The 21,641-nt window shown below is 35.6% G+C and overlaps 1 protein-coding gene across 1 annotated transcript; it reads left to right on the plus strand.

Moving 5' to 3' along the window:
* Positions 1-699: 699 nt before the first annotated feature.
* On the plus strand, positions 700-21,126 carry LOC118705644 (sulfotransferase 1E1). The gene is made up of 10 exons (XM_036414623.2): positions 700-819; positions 978-1,051; positions 2,868-2,872; positions 5,004-5,160; positions 6,739-6,864; positions 8,755-8,852; positions 10,209-10,335; positions 11,926-12,020; positions 17,802-17,982; positions 20,375-21,126. The coding sequence occupies exons 4-10, from the start codon at positions 5,013-5,015 to the stop codon at positions 20,485-20,487; spliced, it is 888 nt and encodes a 295-aa protein (XP_036270516.1). The 5' UTR covers positions 700-819; positions 978-1,051; positions 2,868-2,872; positions 5,004-5,012; the 3' UTR covers positions 20,488-21,126.
* Positions 21,127-21,641: the final 515 nt, after the last annotated feature.

Here is a 21,641-nt window from a genome sequence, read left to right on the forward strand (position 1 = left end):
AGGAAATGCAGTCAAGTGAAAATTAAGAGACAAATGAAAACGAATTAGGTTTGGAATTGAGTTGGAGGTATTGATGGAAATAGAGTTGTGGTAGCAAGGAAGAATTTTCTTAACTAAAGACAGAGTAGGTATAGAGATGTAAAAAGAAAAGTGTAGGATCATAGATTTCACAAACTTTTTTTTTTCATGCTTTTATCTAAGTTCCAATGGTATTAATGGATAAATTTAACTGGAAATTCCATACTAAGCCTTTCATTATGCATGTGATTTAGAGCAGAGAGAGGTGAGATTTTAAAGTAGTAATCTAAAGGTAAATGGTATTTACATTCTTTCCTTAGCTGTCATCTGTTTTTGATTTTCAGGACTGCTTAAAAGCTGAAAGCAAATATTTTAGATAGAAGATGTTTTCCAAGTGACTTGTTAGGATACAACCAAGCACTATAAAGCCTTCTTTGACAATTCTTAGTAAATTGATCTAGGTCTCTGATTCAGGGTCCTTACCGCCCACCTATTTCTTCCCTGTCATTTTCTTCTCTCCTCTCACTCCTCCAGCAAGTTTGTTATTTGAAGGTCAACCTTAACCATCTTATTATTCATCAGTGAGTAAGAGGCTTTTTCTTCCCAAGCTGCCGTACATTTTGCTCTAATCTTCTCCCTCATCTTCCCCTTCACTTCCTCTCCCTCCCGATCCCCAGCCCACTGATTGCTATGGACAGATCTAGGAATTTCAACCTGAGCCAAGATTGAAAAATAACAGCAGAGGCTTTCCACATCTCTGTATGAATGAGCAGGATTGTGTGGGACTGAATGCATTTGCAGGTATGTATTCTATATTTGTTACTCCATTGCATCACAGACTAGAAAGCCAAGCCCACAAATTAATCTCCACCTCCTTCTCTGGCATTAGGAATAAAAGCTCCTCAGAAACATCCTAGATGCACAACTCATCTTTTTTTTTTTTTTTTTTTTTTTTCCAGCTTAAAACCTGAGTGGGGATTTGAGGAATACTACGCTGAATCACTCAGTTTCCTTCACAGGATCATCTGGACAGGTTGTATTTTATTATTACTATTAACATTTTTATTTAGATTATCATATAGGAAACATAAATGCAAACTGTTTATCACAAAGCTGTTAAAAGGGAAATATAAAATCTTTATCAATGCTTTCGTCACTTAATAATGTAAAGTATTTACAACCTCTTTAAATCACGTGTGTGTCATTACAAATAACACCCTGCATTTATTGTAGTGCTTTTCTGTGTAAAGAGTTTTAACATAAAAGTACAGTATCTTAGTTATTTTGTAAGTCCTGCTCTCTAGACATATTCTCCATTTTATTGATAAAGAAATACAGCAAGCAAGGCAGAAACAGAGTGAAGACTGACTTTTAGACTGGAGTTCACTTGCATGTAATCTGTCAGAAGCAGTCTATTATGACCATGGGTCTTGCAAACATTATTGTTACTATTAAGTAAGAGACAACAGATGAATACAGCAGAAATACAAGTCCTTGGTAAATTTCTGACAGATAGATCATTAGCAGTATAATACCTATTTTATCTAGAAGTCTTTAGAAAACCCTAGAAAGCTCAGAGTGACTTGAACTAACAACTTTAATGAATGGTTTTGAGCATTTACTTAATGACACTGTGCTGAAGCCTGGGATAAAATTGTGTACAAAAAGATATTCTCAGCTTTCAGCCATGTTACCTAAATCTAGGTAAGTCCAAGATGATGAGGACTAAGTGAACCTTATGCATATACTCACCATGGTATCCCAGCCCTTGACACTGTGCTTGGGGATGAAGTAAGTGCTTGCATAGAGAATGTTTTCTAAATCAAAGGCAGATTGGGAGATGGAGAAAGGCAGGACAAATAAAAAAGGAAGAAAGGAAAAAGAGAGACAATAAAGAAAATATATGTATAAAAAAGAAGAAAACATCTTTCTGAATTGAATTTATTAATCAGAGTTTTAACAAGGGTTTTGATGGTGTCCCTAGATAACAGTAACCTATATACTCAGAAAATAAAACTCACCCTTTCCAACTGAAATATGTTCTTTGGGAAAGAACAGAGCAGTTAGACAGTGTGTCCATACATTGTAATATGAGATAATTTACCAAAAAAAGTTAAGCAAAGAGATGTTATTATATGCCACCTAGTTTAATTCCAAGTCCAAAATTGATCATAAAGGGGCAGCCAAAAGTCAAACAACTCTTTAATGATAAATCAGCTACTCCCAGATGATTATAAGCCAATTCTTTCAAACTTGGCAGGACACCAAGAAAGTTGTTTAGATGAATAAACAAATTAGTAGGCAGGGCAAGTGAAGTCTTTTATAAACATTTCTTCTAGTGAAAGATCTCATTTTTGAGAGTAAGGGAATGTTTGGGGAACAAACAGATTTATTAACAAACTGATTCTATTAAAAATGTAATTTTGGTGAGATTAACTCTGATAAACCTGAGAAGGAAGTTTTAAAATAGTTAAGTTTGCCCTTAAGGACTGGGATTATTTTCCCCTGTTGGTAAGAACAACCATAATTAGTTCTGTTCTGTGGTTTCCAAAAACACATGGTAAACCATTCTTTGGTTAAAAACAAACAATAGAAAAGCTTTTATATTGTGTCTCTATTCTGTTGTGCAATCTGGAGCCTAAATGAAATGAATGTCATACCGGAGAACTTTAGACAAGTAAAACAGGGACAACATTCACATTAGACATGCATAGATGGTATCCTCTCCAGTAGAAAACAGATCACTGACTATGAGTTTCTTCAGACAATTTTATATTAATATCCTTGGGAAATTTTAAACAATAAAATATTTTCCCTGCTTGGAACAGATATATCATTACTCTGTAAAGTGTACTGTTACTGAGAGAGTCCAGGGTCTGGTTCTCCTACATTATCATATAGATGTGGCATAATAACAATAAATGTTCATACTTATTAAGCATTTATAATTGGTCAGGCTTATTCCCTCACTTGATTCCCAATGACTGTTTCAGGTAAGTACAATTATTATCATCCTCAATTTGTAGATGGAAAATGGAGCATAGTCAAGTTAATTGGCCAGGGTCATACAATTTCAATTAGCAGAGCTAGGATTTAACCTAAGATGGTCTACTTTAGAACTCATATTCTTAATAACTATTTTCTCTGCTATCTACACATTAATCAGCTAAATTAATGTACATGTATAACCTTTAACACATATGTTTTTCATTATATGAGCATATTTAAGTATTTAAGTAACCATACAAATCATAAGACAAAAATGTAACATACTTGCTTATACATATAATAATATTCTATACAGCAATATTTAAAAAGGGGGAAATACAATAGATTTCTTTATCAACAGTAAATTACTAGCTGTAAACTTCCAGTCCTGGTGAGGATATGAGAAAATAAGCAATTCCACATGTTGTGCAGATGTGTACAATATCTCAGTGATTTGTTAAAAAATATCAATATCTTACACATGCATAACTTTTATTTTCACAATTCCATTATTACTGTAAAGATAAATGTGAAAATACATATGGTCAAAGATAGTATTAAAATACTACTTATTTCAAAATAATCGGTAAAAACAGGAATTTCCATCAGTAAATAATTATATCATCCATGTTATATTCACACTATGGACTACTATGTTTCATTAATAAGACTAAAAACAGAATTTACATATTAAGACAAAAATATGTTCACATTATATAGTTCAGTGAGAAAATAGATTTCAAATAAATGGATAATGTCATATAAAATCTAGATTTTAATATATATTTAGATATTTGGAAGCATAAATACAATGCTATTAGTAATGGTTATCTCTTAATAGTATAATAAAGAGGATACTTTTCTCTAAGTTGTTTAATTTTTTTCAAATATTGTGCCCAAAATTATACATTTAAATGCACTTGTTTACATGTGTGTATATTTATTCTTTCTTGTGTAAGACAAATATGGTTGCACCTTCAATAAGTATCATGTAGGACAAACCTAACCTAATTGATAATGATGTCTGCTATTTCATAGAAATATATGACTTACAAATAAGATTTTAAAATAAAACCTTTTAAGTCTAGCACAACATAAGTAAATAGCATTCATTTTCCTTCCTCTGGTGCTTATAGAAGAGGATATATGAACTTTTTACAGGAAGGCCAAAGGAAAGGCTATTTTTGTATATTCAGTCAACAGTTGGAGAGGTTCCTAAATACCCTGTTTCCCCGAAAATTAGACAGTGTCTTATATTAATTTTTGCTCCCACAGATGCGCAGGTCTTATTTGCAGGGGATGTCTTATTTTTCCATGAAGAAGAATATGGTACACATTTATTGTTAAATAAAAATAAAGGAAATTTATTACCTGTATACGGTACAGTAGTACGGTAGTTGTAAACACAAACCAGACAAACTGTGAATCCTACAGTATCAAGAATTTACTCATTTATTCAATGACAATCATATCATCATCTTCTGGAATATCATCATAACAATCCAATTCCTGAATTTCCTGGTGAATTTCTTGTGACTCCATTTCTTTCAGAATCAGTGGACCAAATCTCTCATGTTTAGCCTGGGGGGGGGCTTATTTTCGGGGGAGATGCCTTATATTTCACTAAGAAGGAAACCTGTAAGTAGGTCTTATTTTAGGAGGCTGTCTTATTTTCGGGGAAAAGCGGTAGGGCAGTGACCTTAACTATAGAAAATAGAGGAAAATAACAGAGATAGAATCAATGGGATTTAATGTCATATTCTGGTAAGGATGAGTTAGGAGGCAACATTTGGAAGTTTGCATCTGTAATGTGCAGCTAGAAATTTAGTGGGGAAACAGTACAGGAAGAAGACTTCAGTAACAAGTCAATGGTCTAATTATTTGCTTTCATTTGTAGGATCCTTACCTTTCTAAAATTTTATCATAAGCTATTTCTTCCTTAGGGTTAATCCATTGTTATAGTATCTACTAATTTTATTTCCTCTCTCATGAATTAGAATTCTGTGATGGCTTCTTCCAAAGGTGATGATTCTGAATTCTTTAGCAGAGTCCACGGAATTCTAATGTATAAAGATTTTGTCAAATATTGGGATGATGTGGAGACATTTCAGGCAAGATCAGATGACATTGTCATTATCACCTTTCCCAAATCTGGTGAGTCTCCCTATATCTAACTTGTTCTTGTCTCCTAATAATGACAGACTAGCTTGAATGGTAAGTGTTAAGCTATTTACTTCCTTCACACTCATTCTCCATATTAAATAAGATCAGATATAGTAGTTTCTATAGACATAGGAAAAGGGCCATATAATATATATATTCTAAGATCATAATTTATACCTAGAACTTATTGAAAAAAGGGTATTATTGGTTTCTGGTAAAATGACTGTAGATAAAAGTAGTACTTAAAATTTCCCCCAATTATATCAAAATTACAACTAAACTACAAAATAACCATCATTCAGAACCACCTGAAATGTAGCTGAACATAAGTTATATAACTAATGATATAAAGAAAAAGCCACATCGAGACTGATAGGAGTGGTGGTGACATAGAAGGGCTAATCTCACTCCATTGTTCTATTTACTCTGCCACTAGAGGACTTCTAAAACTCAAGCCTCATAAACTTGTTCTCTTATTTAATGTATGCCAATGCCTTTCTATACTTCAGTATGAATTATCAGGTATTTTATGCTTGCTGTCTGATTGCCCCTATGGCTTCATGCCCACCCATCTCTTCAGGTGGACTCTTTGATCTAGGCTTCACAATCTATTTTCAATTCTTAACCTCACCACTATAATATTCTTAAATATCTGACCTTAAATTAAAAAAAAATAATAATAAAAAGGACAGTTGTCCTGATTGGTAAAATCTTTCCCTACCTCACAAAACTGGTGAATTTATATCAATAATTTGTTAAATCTAAGCTCAATTATTGAAGACATTTCTTTTCTAAATATCACAGCATTGCCAAAACTGGTTTGGCTCAGTGGATGGAGCGTTGGTCTGCGGACTCAAGGGTCCCAGGTTTGATTCCAGTCAAGGGCATGTACGTTGATTGTGGGCACATCCTTCATGGGGTATGTGCAAGAGGCAGCTGATCGATGTTTCTCTCTTATCAATGTTTCAAACTCTCTGTTCCTCTCCCTTCCTTTCTGTAAAAAATCAATAAAATATTTTTTTAAAAATCACAACAGCAGATTCATACTGAATTGAATGTTTCTCTTTTGCAGTCCTTAAAATCCCTGTGCTCAGTGGTATTGTAACATCTTAAGAAGAAAAAAAAACTATTGTAGTTATTGAACATTGTTTCTAACTCTTCAAAGGGCCTTTGATCACCATTGAATCAAGGGCCAGATTTATTTTTTTCAATATCCTCTGAACTAAGACAATTTGAGCAAGCATAAAAAACTATCAGTAAGTTTGTGTTTGAAAGCATACTCGGGTGTATCATCTGTCATTCAAGCCTCCTTAGTTTTTAAGTGTAAACATTTAGATCCAAACTGTTATCAGTGTGCATAATGTCCGGATTCATCATGGACAAATTGGGACTCCTACAACAGGAATGTTTTACTATAATATTCATCTTTATTGAGTCTTGTGGCTATTCTGGCACCTTTCAAATAATATTGCATTGGTACCACCCTACTTTATCCAGCTATAAATTCATCACTTCCATCACCAGCCCAGAATGGTCAATGGAAGACTCAGTTTTGTTTAATCTTTACAGGTACAACCTGGCTGAGTGAAATTGTAGACATGATATTTAAAGATGGTGATGTGGAAAAGTGCAAGAGAGATGCCATTTTTAATCGAATACCTTTCTTGGAATGCAGAAAAGAAGAGATGATGAATGGTAATGTTTAAGTTGATTTTAAAAGCTATACATTTCATATTTCTAAAGTGTGGATGTAGGTGATATGTGGAAAGAGACTGTAAGCAACAATGGCAATTAATAGTATGTCTTCTACATAGCAAAACATGTAAATTTAAAGTAAAATCTTGACAGAGCTTATGCTGTAGCATGTATCTAGAAAAGAATGAAAAGGATAGCTCTTATATGTCTCAGTAGACCCTAGTAATATATATTTATGTCTGTAAAGTAAGGTGACCAGATGTCCCACTTTTGGCGGGACAGTTCCAATTTTTAACAATTTGTCCTGCGTCCCACAACATTTTTAAAATGTCCCGATTGTTGGAAAGATTCTTCTCCAACAATCGGGACTTTTTTAAAATGCCGCAGGATGCAGGACAAATTGTTAAAAATTGAAACTGTCTAGCCAAAAGCGGGATTTCTGGTCACCTTACTCTAAGGGCTAAATGTGGTAATACTTTGAACACTAGAAAAAGATACATTTTAAAGGATCTATGCAAAAAAATATTTATTGAAGATTGTTTTAACATTGTAAAAAAAATTCTTAACCATGTTAGTTAAGAAAAGAATACTTAGAAGTTATATAATCCTATCTAATAAAAGGCTAATTTGCAAATTAACCATCACTCTGTCACAAAGATGGCAGCACCCATAGCCACAAGATGGCGGCACCCAGTTCTCTTAATCCCACTGGAGTCCTCTAGTCCTGGGGGGCAGCTTCTGAGAGTGGACAGTGTGAGTGGCCTGGCAGAATGCTTGCTTCATCACCACAGCGATGAGGCAAGCTACCCCCTGGCTGTGGAGAGCCTCTGGGGGGATAGGAGGGCCAGCCCTCAGCCTCTGTGGCTGAGCACAGGCCCAGAGAGGAGACGGCAGACCTGCCTCCCATGGAAGGAGCACAGCTCCGGGCAGTGTATTGCAGTTCCCGCTGGCTCCCGTGGAAGTGGTGGGTAGCCTGCTGTGTGCGATATCACACAATGAGCTACTAATAACACTATGAAATCATTGAAAATGTTAGGCTATCGTATGTTTCTTGACATTGCAGTATCAGTGTAATATACTGAGGGAAAAAAAGAATTAAAAAATATTTAAAAATTTATGTGTGTATGTGATATTTGGGTGGCTGTCAGTCTAGACATATAGATAGATATTCTATCTAATAAAGAGGGAATATACTAATTGACCCTCACTTATCACAAAGATGGCAGCACCCACAGCCAATAAGGAGGAAATATGCTAATTGACTGCCACACCCTCAGAGGTAGTGGTACCCACAGCCACAAGATGGTGGTGTCCAGTCCCCTCAGCCTGCCTCTGGAGTACCACAGCCCCCTCAGAACCTCAGATTCTCAGGGTTGGCCCAAGGCACAGGCAAGCCTCAGATGGTGGCTTCCCAGCCACCCAGGGCTGCCTGAGACTCAGATAACCAGGGTTAGCCAAGGCTTGCACTGCCGGCAGTGGCATTAGCAGAGGTGTGATGGAGTGTTACCTTCCCCTGATCTCTAGGTTGCCTCCTGCCCCTGAGGGCTCCCAGACTGTGAGAGGGATCAGGCCAGGATGAGGGACACCCCCCCCACCCCACACCCCCGCTCCAGTGCATCAATTTTCATGCACTGGGCCTTTAGTATTTGTATAGAAAACTATTGACCCAAATGTTAAGAATTATTTTTCCAAAGTGATGAAATTTTATTTGATCTTGTTTTTTTCCCCTCTCTATTATTTTCTCTATCTAAAATTCTGTCATATACCTTGTATATAATATTATCATTAATGAAAGATAAAATCTTAAAGTTATTTCTATTTTTTAAAACCATATAAATATTTATAATTTTAAAAGTTATCTAACCTTTCATTTTTTTTTTTATAATCCAGGGGTAAGACAATTAAAAGAGATGGCATCTCCTAGAATCATAAAAACTCATTTGCCAGCACAGCTTCTTCCCGCCTCATTTTGGGAAAAGAACTCTAAGGTAACCAGAATCAAGTATTCTTAAAACTACCCAATTCCAGGAAATTTTAGAATATTCAAGTCAGAACTATGTTGTATACACGCTTATTTCTTTGTTCTTTCATTGAATCTATAAACATTTAATAAATGTTCAACAGGGTTAATAATAGCTTTGATGAGAAAAGACAATTCACTTTTTTTTCTGTAGTAATTAGAGGTTTTATAGTAGGATCTTAACATTGAGATCCATTTTTCTTAGAATAAAATAGAAGATTTCCTTATAATTGTTTGAAAAGGTGAAGACTTGAATAAGACAAGTTAGTGAGACTAATCATATCTCACAAACCAGGGGTGGGGAACATCTGGCCCAAGGACCATGTAAAGCCCACAGTCATTTGGTCTGTCCCTGCAAAGGCATTAAAGGTAAGTTCATTAAATGTTGGACCAGGCTAATTTTTAAGTTGACAATTTTACATGCTGCATTAAATATCCGAATGGTCCTTGGCAGAAAGAAGGTTCCCCATCCCTGCAGGTGGATACATCAAGCAGAGCCTTTCTTCCCTGAGGGCATTGCTCAGGAGCCTGAGGGCAGAAGTGGGACACCACAGGGATATGCAGTTTACTTCTGTAGAACGTTTTCAGCAGCATTGTGTATCAGACCTACTAGGAAGCGACCACATAGATCTGACCCAACTGACTTATTTAGTGGATAGAAATTTAGGTCCAAAATCTTGGTGCTTTGTACAAGATGATAGACATTCTTAGTGCTAGAACTAGCAATTAAAACCGAGGACCCTGCTGGTTAATTTGCTAGTGTTTCCCCTTCATGTAAAACGGAAACTCAATAAGATATTGGTGAGAAGTTTACATTTTTTGCTGAGATGAATGTGCATATTGACCCACATGAACATGATTTTTTTTTAAAAGAGTATGAGTGAGGAAACAATAGGACTTTTTTTTTTCTTTACTATACAGAATAGTGGTGTAGTATAAAAATCAGAAGACTTTACTGATGACTGAGCAATTTATTAAATCATTTACTCTCATGCATTTATTCTCAGTGTTGTATTATGACTTAGTTTAGTTTCTTCACTTATAAATTAAGGATAATAATCAATTTATAACAATGGAATTGTAACACTTAAATGAGGTGTTATATATAAAAATAGCATAAAAATGAAAAAGTGAGAATTAACATTGAGCAACACCATAAAAGATGCTGTCATTTCAGGCTATTAAAGAACTTTTAAATAACTATATATACTTTCTAAGTTGAGTATATAATTTATAGTTTAAAACACAAATGCCTTCTTTTTAACTATTGATGGAACTAAATTAAAAATTTGGGGTATTTTAATATTTGATTTTGCCTTCTTAGATGATCTATCTTTGCCGGAATGCCAAGGATGTGGCTGTTTCTTTTTATTATTTCTTTCAAATGGTGGCTGGTCATCCAAATCCTGGAACTTTTCCAGAGTTTGTGGAAAAATTCATGGATGGAGAAGGTAAAAACAGCTTCCTTTCTTTGAATTCTTTCAAAGTCAACGATACAAGACAAATGGCGTCTCTGAGCTAAAATGTTTGTTGTTTTTCCTGGTCTGTTATTTTCCCTGATCCTTATTTAAAACACAGATGTTCTAGATGCCCTTGAACTTTAGAGCAAATTTGCAGATGTGGACGGCAAATTGTAGAATATAGAAAGTTCAGCTTCATGTCTAAAAATAAATATATAGGGGGTGGAGGTAACAATTTTTCTCTCTAAGATTGAGACTCAGTGTCCAATTTTTTCTCTTGTTCTTTTTTATTAGAAAAGTATTTCACAGAATGTTAGTATCACTCTATTGAACAAGAGGAGGGAGAGAATAGAGGAGATAGAGTGCCTATTTGTTTCCAAGGAAAATTTCAGGTGTTACATGAGCCACAATTTATAAAGAAGTCTGAATATCTACAGAGTTTTTATGCATTCACACAGTGTATAGTCGGAATGATTCAACTAGATTTCTCAGAACAGTACAAGAATTACTTGAGCAGTAATTCTGAAAAATGTTACCTTTTTATTTAACTTGAGACTAAGGAAGAAAGTGGTCGGGAGATTCTAATGTTAACTGAAGAAGGCCATTCTGATTCAGTAGTAAGGAAAATGATAACAACGTCACTTTTATACCCATAAAAGCTAATATTCACTCACTAAAAGTAGGATATTTGTGCTTTATTTTTATTATTGTATTTGAGAAATTTTATGCTAATGCATAATGAATAAAATATTTGCCTCAAGAGCATTAAAACTAACATTGTAAGGTAAAGAAACACAAAGTTGTATCTCCACAAAAGAGATGAATAAGATAATTATAAATAACATCATATAACTTTTCCTGAAAAGAAAAATTGCTAATAGAGTCAAATAATAGAAGAAATATGCAATGATTTAGTGCAAAGCAGAATACTTGGACTCACACTTTATTAAATCATTTTGTGAGCTTTTATTGGCTGAAACACTTGGATATATGTGAGAAAAAGATAAGGAAAGAGAAAGGAAGAGATAACATATCACATCATCTCCCAATCTAATTCTTTTAGAGTGAGAATGACACTAAAGATTCCCAAGAGAATAGCTCTTATCATAGAAACTGTAAGTACTGTAATAAATTATTATATAGTTACTATCTTCAGTTGTCAAAGCCAGGTTGTAAATGGCAAATCGGTAAACTGGGCTGACTTCTTATTATAAGAACTTTGATAGTTCCAAAAACTCAACTCCCTTCACTAACAATCTGATTTTACACACACACACACACACACACACACACACACACACACACATTTCAAAAATGATCTCATAAAGTATGAATCAAATTGATGGGAGGGGGGACTTTCTTCACTTGTTCTCTGTGTCAGAAACCATGTCACAATGATGGAAGTTGAGAATATGTTTCCATATATACATTATTCAACATATGTTGCCTCCTTGCTGCAGGGAAATCTTTCGTGATCATTTATTTATATTTATTTATTGCTACTTTTGTTTAAACACTCATTCTTTCAAGCTGTATAGAGATGATACTGTGCTCTTATATTGTCTTTATCTCTAATTTTAGTTCCCTATGGTTCCTGGTACGAACATGTAAAATCTTGGTGGGAACTGAGAAAGAATCCACATTTGCTATTTCTTTTCTATGAAGACATGAAGGAGGTGAGAAACTTTAAAAAAATGGACAATTTAGTAATTTCTAAAATGTTAGCTTTTGGCAATATCTAGAGATAAAGGTCTACCTCTAAATAAATGATGCTGTCACCTCCAAAAGTCACAGTTATCCAGGTACTTTAATACAGATTTAAAGTTAGTAAATACAATAGGTCCTTGGGTTATGTCTGAGGTCCATTCCTCCAGTGAGACATAGAGCCTTTTTCGCTGTAAGTTGGAACCCACCTACATAAGCACCTATCTCACTCACATGGAGCACATTCACAGCAGGAATGAAGTCAGACAGTAAAAAATTTAAAAGAAAGATAACAATTCCTGACCTTTACTTATGGCAAATAAGTAATAAAAAACATAAAACACATATGGACATATGTTGAAATGATGGAACTTTTTTCCCCATAAATATTGTAAGTGGGAGATAGCAACATAACCACAAAATGATGGATGTTGAGTCCAACATAACCCAAGGAATTCCTGTACAAATTTCCTGTGAATGAAAGCATATGTTTAAAACCAAGTCTCAAAAAATTACCAACAATAAAATTTGGAAGAGCTTGAGTTTATAAAACAAACAATACATGCACATGCTTACAAAAGGAATTACAACAGGCAAGAAGAGTCAACTACCGTATTTTTCGGACCATAAGACGCACTTTTTCCCCCCAGAAGTGGGGGGGAAAAGTCCCTGCGTCTTATGGTCCAAATATAGCCTACACATATACTTTTAAAAAAAAGTTTTTTTACTTGCCCGGCTCTGTGTGGTCTCTGTGTGCTTGCCCGGCTCTAAAATGGTTCTAAATGCTGCTGTTTACTTTACAGGGTTGATTACATGTGTTTATGACTGTGATGTTGGGTTTTAATGCACATAAAATATTTTAGGACACTATTTGTTTCAGAATCTTTTTTTCTTCATTTCCCTTCTCTAAAAATGGTGCGTCTTATGGTCCGGAGCGTCTTATGGTCCGAAAAATATGGTAGTTTCCAAATCTATATATGTCTGGTAAGGGCTTTAATATAATTATGCTTAATACTAGAGACCATGTGCACAAAATTCATGCATGGTTGGGTGTCCCTCAGTCTGGCCTGCACCCTCTCCAATTTGGGACATCCCTCTCACAATCCAGGATTGCTGGTTCCTAACCACTCACCTGCCTTCCTGCCTGAATGCCCCTAACTGTTTCTGCCTGCCAGCCTTATTGCCCCTAACCACTCCCCTGCTGACCTGATTGATGCCTAACTTCTTTCCTGCTAACCTGATCATCCCCAACTGTCCACCCCGGTAGGTCTGGTTGCCCCCAACTGGCCTCCCCTGCTGGTCTGTTCATCCCTAACTGCCCTCCCTTGCAGGTCTGGTCCCTCTCACCCCCAACTGCCCTCCTCTGTGAGCCTGGTTGTCCCCAACTGCCCTTCCATGCTGGCCTGTTTGCCCCCACCCCCACTGTCCTCCCCTGCTAACCATCTTGTACTGGCATCTTGTGATGATATTGCACAAGGGCATCGCATGAAGCCACCTAGGCTTTTATTATATAGGATGTTTAGAGAAATAAAAGAAGAAATTAATATTTTGCAAAAACGCAAAAGGCTACTAACCTTAACAAGTCAACTTGGGAAAAAATAGCAAAATAGAATCTCTAAAATAATAAATTAAAATTAGAAATTAAGAGTTGGTTTAAATAATAGTAAAACAAGAATAAATCATGGATTAATAATGTGGAAAATGGAGCTGAGTTAATTCTATAGAATTTACCACATTGAGATAAATAGAATACTTTATTTTTTAAAATGTAATGGATATGTAGGATAACATGATAAGGTTCCATATATAACAACTCAAACCTTCAAAAGAAGAGAGTTAAGAGAATGCTTAGAACAGCAATATATAAAAATCTGATAACCTCAAAATTTTCTTATAACCTAGTTTTTCTCTAGCTTCATTAGTAAGCAGGATAATTCCAAATAAAAATCACTATGAGATATTATTTCATACCCACCAGACTGACAACAATGAAAAAGTCTAACAATAATAAATTTAGTCAGGATATGAATCAGTGAGAAGTAACATACTGCTAATGGTAGTGTAAAAGATACACAATGGAAACAACTTGTCACTATCTACAAAGGGAAAAACAAGAATGGAACTGAAGACCTAGGAATTCCACGGATAGATATATATTCTTGAGCAACTATATATATACAAAAAACCTCAAAGCAGCAATCCCCATACCATAAACATTGGAAACAACCCAAATACACATATAAGTAATAACCAAAGATATCATTTAATTCAAATTGGAAAGGTCAAGGACCTCCTCCTAAAGAAGGTGACACATAAGCTGGTTTAATAGGCAGGCTAAATTTGTAGGACAGAGAATCTGAGAATAGCATTCTATGTACAGAAAATTACATTCCAGAATAAACATTATGATTGATATTGAAAATAGTTGCATTGCATGATGTAGCTGGATAATAAGGTATACAATAGTATGGAAATATATAGAGATGGGGATGTTTGTAGTCATGGTTCAGATATAACATCTAATGTTCCATGTTGAGTATTTGACTTTTTACACATTTTCTTAACTTGTCTGGTTCCTTTGTTTTTCACTAGTTACACCAATAAATTAGAAGAAAAATGAAAGTTTTATATCTGCACATTTTCAACTCAAAGCTTTATCTGTCACAGTAGACTGTACTATTTGATAATGTAGGTTAATATTAATAGATATTTATTGAGTGCATTGAGGACTACAAAAAGTATTGTACAACATTATCTTAGTGTTCTAACAATCTTTAAATTATCTATTTTTAATTTATTTTTATTGATTTCTGAGATGAAGGGAGAGGGAGAGAGAGATAGAAACATCAGTAATGAGAGAGCACCATTGATCAGCTGCCTCCCACATGCTTCCCACTGGGAATCAAGCCTGCAACCCAGGCATATGCCCTGATTAGGAATTGAACCTTGATCTTCTGGTTCATAGGTCAAAGTTCAACTACTGAGCCAACCTGGTTGGACAAAGTATCTATTTAAAAATATATATGTTATTAAAGTACAGTTGGAATACTAGATGATATTAGTTTCAGGTATACAACACAGTGATTTGACATTTATATAATTTATGATGTGATCACCACAATAAGTCTAATAACCATCTATTTCTATACAATATTATAATGGTACTAGGGGCCCAGTGTACAAATTCGTGCACCTTGAAAAGAACTGTGGGCCTTGAGGCTGTTCTGGGCACAGGGGTGGGTCTTGGTGCATCTTATGCATGCCAACCCAGCCCCTCCTGCCGTGACCCCCAGTTCCCTCTCTGCTGGCAACTCCACTTCTGCTGCTGCCGCTCCCATGTGTTTCTATCTCTCTCTCCCTCTCCCTGATGGTGCCAGCCCTCCTAGCACTCACTGATTGTGCAGAGCAATTGAGGCCAGTGCCAGCAGCAGGTGCAAACATGGCCAGCACCCTCAGTGGGTGTGAGTGGCAGCTGCTGCCCCAATCACCCCTCAGGAGCAGGGGGAGATGGAGAAGCCCTCAGGAGCAATCAGGGCTGGCAGCTGCTGCTTGCACTCGCTGACTGCACCAAGCAATTGGTACCAGCACCAGGTGCTGGCAGCAGGTGTGAGTGGTGGCTCCAGCACTGGAAGTGGGTGTGAGCAGTAGCTCCATTGCCGGCAATGAGTGAGGGCCAGCACTGGCAGCAGGTGCAAGCACCTACAGGACTGTGGTGTGGGAGAAAAAATTTTCAGTAACCACCAGAGGCTGGCCCTAATGACAGTGACCAGTGCTTCACCTTGGTCTGGCTCCCCAGCTCACCTGCTCCACCATCCTGCCACACCTGACACCTACCATGTTCTGCTCTCTGCCACCTGCTACCGATGCCCACCATGTTCTGCATGTGCCCCCTGGTGGTCAGTGCACGTCATAGTGACTGATTGTGTGGTTGTTCAGTTGTTCCAGTTGTTCCACTGTTTGGTCTATTGGCATATTAGCCTTTTATTATACAGGATTATTGGCTATTTTCTCTGTGCTGTACATTACACTCCCATGGCTTATTTATTTTATAACTGGAAGTTTGTACCTCTTATTCTTCTTCACCTGTCCCCTCCCCCATCCCCCATCCCCCCATTCTCCTCACCTCTGGCTTCCATTACTTTGTTCTCTGTATCTATGAGTCTATGAGTCTATTTCTGTTTTGTTTGCTCATTTGTCCTGGTTTTTGTTTGTTTGTTTGTTTGTTTGTTTTTTAGATACCACATATAAGTGAAATCATACAGTATTTGTCTTTCTCTGACTTATTTCACTTAGCATAATACCCTATAGGTCCATTCATATTATTGCCAATGATGAAATTTCTTTCTTTCTTTCTTTCTTTCTTTCTTTCTTTCTTTCTTTCTTTCTTTCTTTCTTTCTTTCTTTTTTTTCTCTCTCTCTCTTTCTTTCTTTCTTTCAAAGATATAAACCACATCTTTATTTATTTATTTTAAAATATATTTTATTGATTTTTTACAGAGAGGAAGAGAGAGGGATAGAGTGTTAGATACATCGATGAGAGAGAATCTATCAGCTGCCTCTTGCACACCACCTACTGGGGATGTGCCTGCAACCACTGTACATGCCCTTGACCAGGATCAAACCTGGGACCTTTTAGTCTGCAGGCCAATGCTCTATCCATTGAGTCAAACTGGTTTAGGCTATAAACCATATCTTTTAAATCCATTTGTCCATAAACTCTTAGGTTGCTTCTATATCTTGACTATTATAAATAATGCTGCAATAAACATTAGAGTGCGTACTTTTTTTGAGTTAGTGCTTTATATTCTTCAGATAAATATACAGAAGTGGTCATATGGTAGTATTTTTTCTAAAATTTTTGAGGACCCTCATAGTGATTGCATCAATTTACATTCCCACAAGCAATGCACAAGGGTTCCCTTTTCTTCACATCCTTTCCAAACTTATTTGTTAACTTTTTTCATAATGGCCATTCTGACAGATGGAAGGTAATATCTCACTGTGTCATTATGTTTTTTTTATTTGAATTTTTTCTGACAATTAATGACGTTTAGCATTTTTCATGTCTGTTATCCACCAATATGTATTCTTTGAGGAAATTTCTATTCATCCTCTGCCTAGGTTTAATCATGTTTTTTAATATTAAGTTGTCTGAGATTCTTATATATTTTGGATATTAACCCCTATTAGAAATATTATTCACAAATATCTTCTCCCATTCAGTAGGTAGTTTTTTTGTTTGTTTGTTTGTTTTTTGTTCATGGTTTCCTTTACTGTGCAGAAGCTTTTAAGTTTGATGTAGTACCATTTGTTTATTTTTGCTTTTGTTGCCCTTTCCTGAGATAATATATTCAAAATTATATTTCTAAGATGAGTGTCAAAGAGTTTACTGACTGTATCTCCTCCTAGAAGTTTTAGTTTCATATCATACAGTTAAGTAAATCATAAACTTCAGTTTATTTTTGTAGACGGTGTAATAAAGTGGTATTTTGTATGTGATATGTAGTGTACATGGTATAAAGTACCTTTTATGTACATTTTATGGCTGAGGAAAATTATGTTTAGAGAAGTTTAAAATACTGCTATAGGAAGCATTTTTCCTCATTAGAAATCCAATCCCAATATCAGTGGAGAGAGGATCTCTCTCTCTCTCTCTCTCTCTCTCTCTCTCTCTCTCTCTCTCTCTCTCCCCTCCAAATATTAATGCATCCAATTTTAGTAATTGAGTCTTCAAATTATTTTTTTCTTCCTAGGATATCAGAAGAGAGGTGATAAAAGTTATACAATTTCTGGGAAGAGAGTCATCAAAGGAGCTTGTGGACAAGATTGTTCAACACACTTCATTCCAAGAGATGAAAAATAATCCATCTACCAATTACACAATACTACCAGATGAAATCATGAACCAAAAAATATCTCCTTTCATGAGAAAGGGTGAGATGGTCTCATGATTTGCCTTTATTACTATAGGAGGTCACACGTTGAAATAATTATAGACAAAAACCTATGAAGGCCTATTCATATCTGTGGACTCAGCTTGTTTTCTGCAGAGCTGTTTCACATATGAGAACTCTCTTTATTGTGTTACCAGTATTCAGAGACACAAAACACTAGTTCTACTACTAATAATAATAAATTGCTATTGCTTATTGGTTATTTAGTACTAGATGCCCAGTGCACAAAATTTGTGCACTTGGCAAAGGGGTAGGGGAGTCCCTCAGCCTGGCCTGTGCCCTCTTGCAGTCCAGATGGTCAGTGCACATCAAAATGACTGGTCTTTCCACTATTCGGTTGATTGGCATATTAGCCTTTTATTATATAGGATACTATAATAAGAATTCCCAGCACTTAGTACAGCCTCAGACCCAAAACAGCCTCAGACCCTCTACCACCTACAGTTTACAAGGCCTGGGAGTCTTGGTGCTATACTATGTACATTATGTTAACACATATAAATTTAAAATTCTAATTATCTTTAAATTTTTTACTAGAAACTCTTGAGAGAGCTTCTGTTATTATCTCATTTTAAGATGATGAAGAAAGCTTACAATAATTAGTCAGCTTTTCCTTGACCAAGAGGTAGACATTTTCAAAACTAAGTGACAAATGTCCAAACTCATCAAATTGTAAGTACATTATATTTGTACGGTTCTTTATACGTATATTAACTAGAAACCCAGGGCATGAATTTGTGCATGGTTGGGGTCCCTTGGCCTACCCAGCAATCCAGCAGTTCGGGGCCTTCTGGCCAGGGTGAGGGACCACAGGAGGTTGGCTGACCAAGGGCGGTTGGCTGTGAAAGTGTCTGCCCGCTGGTAGTCAGTGTGTTATCATAGCAACTGGCTGACTGGTCATTCATGCTTAGACTTTTATATATATAGGTCATAGCTCAATAACAGTTTTAAATAGACTAGGCTTGAAAACCCTTACTAGCAAATATGGCTCCGTTTGGAAAAAACATCAAAATAACAAAGAAGTGACCAGGAGGCATGGTCTGATGAGATACATGCCATTTTTAATGCCAAACACATGTAGGATTTGTAGAGTATTGGTACATCTGGACTTACTGATATGTGAAAAAAAAAATGTGGGTTTTTGTTTTGTTTTGTTTTGTTTTTATAAGCAGAATAGAAAAAAAACAAAAACAAAAAAAACTTGCTCTTTGAACTAAATTGCCAGTGAAAAGGTGAGGACAATTTTTAAATAATAGGAATAATAAACCTGCCACTGGGTGAAAACAGGGAGCCCCTGAAAAAAAGATATTTTAACAATCCATTCCTCAGATTATCTCACTCTTTTCACCCGCACAATGTCCATATATTTTTCAAGAAATATATTTTTATTGATTCCAGAGAGAAAGGAAAGGAAGAGAGAGATAGAAACATCAATGATGAGAGCAACTCATCAATTGGCTGCCTTCAGCATGTTCCCCACTGGGGATCAAGACCACAACCACAACCCAGGAACATGCCCTGACCTGGAATCGAAGCATGACCTCCTGGTTCATAGGTCAATGTCCTACCCAGAATACATATATTCTATTGTACCTTTTGCTTTTTGGGTTATTTCACTGGGAAAGTTTAGAGCTTCTTGAGCTCAGGTGGAAAGTGGACTGCTGACATTTAAAATACAGGGTGATTTCCTCTGCCAGGAGAGAGCTGGATGTGGCGGAAAGCAAAGGAGAAGGGCCTTCTAGGCTGTTGTGATAACCCAGGTGGGAAACGCCGAGGAATTCTGATGTCAGTGGTAGCAGAAATAGAGAAAAGGAAATGAGTCTGAAGAAAGTCTGAATATGAATAAAAAAATTAGATGTAAGATTGAGGGGACAACTTCCAAGTTTATGTTTTGGATAACTGGTGCTGCTATTAATCAGGTTATAAAAAAGAAAACAATTTGGTGGGGAACACGATGAATTAATTTGTGAACTAGTTAAATTTGGTATAATTGTATGTAATTCAGGTGGCAGTTGGATATGGAAATATAAAGCTAAATTTAAGTGTTATCAGCAAGAACATGATATTTAATATCTTGGGCATGTGTAAAACGTGGATCTCACATTACGAGGAAGCCCCAATATTGGAGAAAAAATGTTCAATGAGGTAGCATTAGCGGGAAGAGAAAGAAAATTTGCTGTTTGTTGTTGCTGTTGTTTTAACAATCACAACAAACCCTTTGCAAGCTCAAAAATGTATATTATTTATGGCATGTATTTTATTATTGTAATCAAGGTGTTAATGAAAGTGATGAATGTTAGAAAACTTCATGATTCTGGCTTGAAAACATAATACGTTTTTTTGTTTTTGTTTGTTTTTTTTGTATGTTACAGGGATTATAGGAGACTGGAAGAATCACTTTACAGAGGCCCTGAATAAGAAATTTGATATGCACTATGAGCAGCAAATGAAGGGGTCTACACTAAAATTAAGAACCGAGATCTAAGGAAGGCTTTTCTAATGTATCAGAGGTTATAGCTTTTCTTATTTTAGGTTGGTAGAAAAGGAGTCATGTGAAAGGTTATATGATCAGGTTCACATAGTTATTGAGATCTCAATGTACAGAGACAAGAATGATTTTTTGCCTGATATCTTTTTATTTTATTTTGTTTTTTATTCTTTTTCTCCTCCTCCTCCTTTTTCTTCTATTTACAAATATTACATAAAGCTGTAATCTATGGCAGTGATGTAGAAACACACAGATAGTTTAACTTAGAAGTACATTAAAAATAAACAAGCATTCCAAATTATTTTTATGCTGCCCCCTCCACATCTCCCCCCTCCCCCCTAACTTAGTAGTATATTTCCTATTTACATGAACTTTGAAAACCATGGAAGATATAACTAAAGTCAACAAATAAAATTTGGGGCATAATTATACTAGTACCTATTATGTAGTTCCTGATTTTTTTTTTATAACATATTTAATTTGGAATTTAATCTAATATAAATTTTGTCTCTAACAGAATTATTCAGATGTATAGCAACACTACCAATGAGTGTTATTTATACTTGAAAGTCATATAAAAAAAGGAATGAATTTGCATTCTGTAAACTAAAGTTTTACAAAATGTGATGTTTGCCAATAAAAGGAATCAAAGAATAGTGGTTCTTTATATAAACTGCTATTTTGGCTTGTCTCCTATTTTTTCTGCATTCTATTGATGATTATTTTTTCCTATACTACATTGTTCCCTTTTTCCAAATCAGAAGACACACAAGATCATAAAAAATTCACTATGGGTCTTTAGTATATTATTACATTCTTAATTCCTAACCTATAAGGTCAAATTTAAGGAGAAGTTAATATGGTTTGCTTTCCTACTATTTAGAGACAAATATAGGGATTTCTGAGCATGGTATAAAATGAATATCCATACATACATGCTGATATAAATAAATAATTGAATAAATAATTAAGTTCAGGAGAATAGATGAGTATCATACAGAGAAAATTCCCAACTAATTATGTATGACTCTCATTCCATTCCCTAAGTGTTGGATTCACTTCCTGACTTCCTTCTAAAGAGTAAGAAAGAGGTTAGTGAAAGGATGGTGAGAGAACATATTTACAGTAAAGAAACGTGGCCACTACCTCAG

The sequence above is a fragment of the Pipistrellus kuhlii genome, unplaced genomic scaffold (genome assembly GCF_014108245.1).
Source record: "Pipistrellus kuhlii isolate mPipKuh1 unplaced genomic scaffold, mPipKuh1.p scaffold_m20_p_1, whole genome shotgun sequence".
NCBI classification, from domain to species: domain Eukaryota; kingdom Metazoa; phylum Chordata; class Mammalia; order Chiroptera; family Vespertilionidae; genus Pipistrellus; species Pipistrellus kuhlii.

What these genes read in the sequence shown, in the direction of transcription:
- LOC118705644 (XM_036414623.2), top strand. Translation starts at nt 5,013, where the DNA reads ATGGCTTCTTCCAAAGGTGATGATTCTGAATTCTTTAGCAGAGTCCAC. An exon ending in TATCACCTTTCCCAAATCTG is followed by an intron (nt 5,161 to 6,738) that starts GTGAGTCTCCCT and finishes TAATCTTTACAG; the next exon opens with GTACAACCTGGCTGAGTGAA. An exon ending in AAAAGAAGAGATGATGAATG is followed by an intron (nt 6,865 to 8,754) that starts GTAATGTTTAAG and finishes TTTATAATCCAG; the next exon opens with GGGTAAGACAATTAAAAGAG.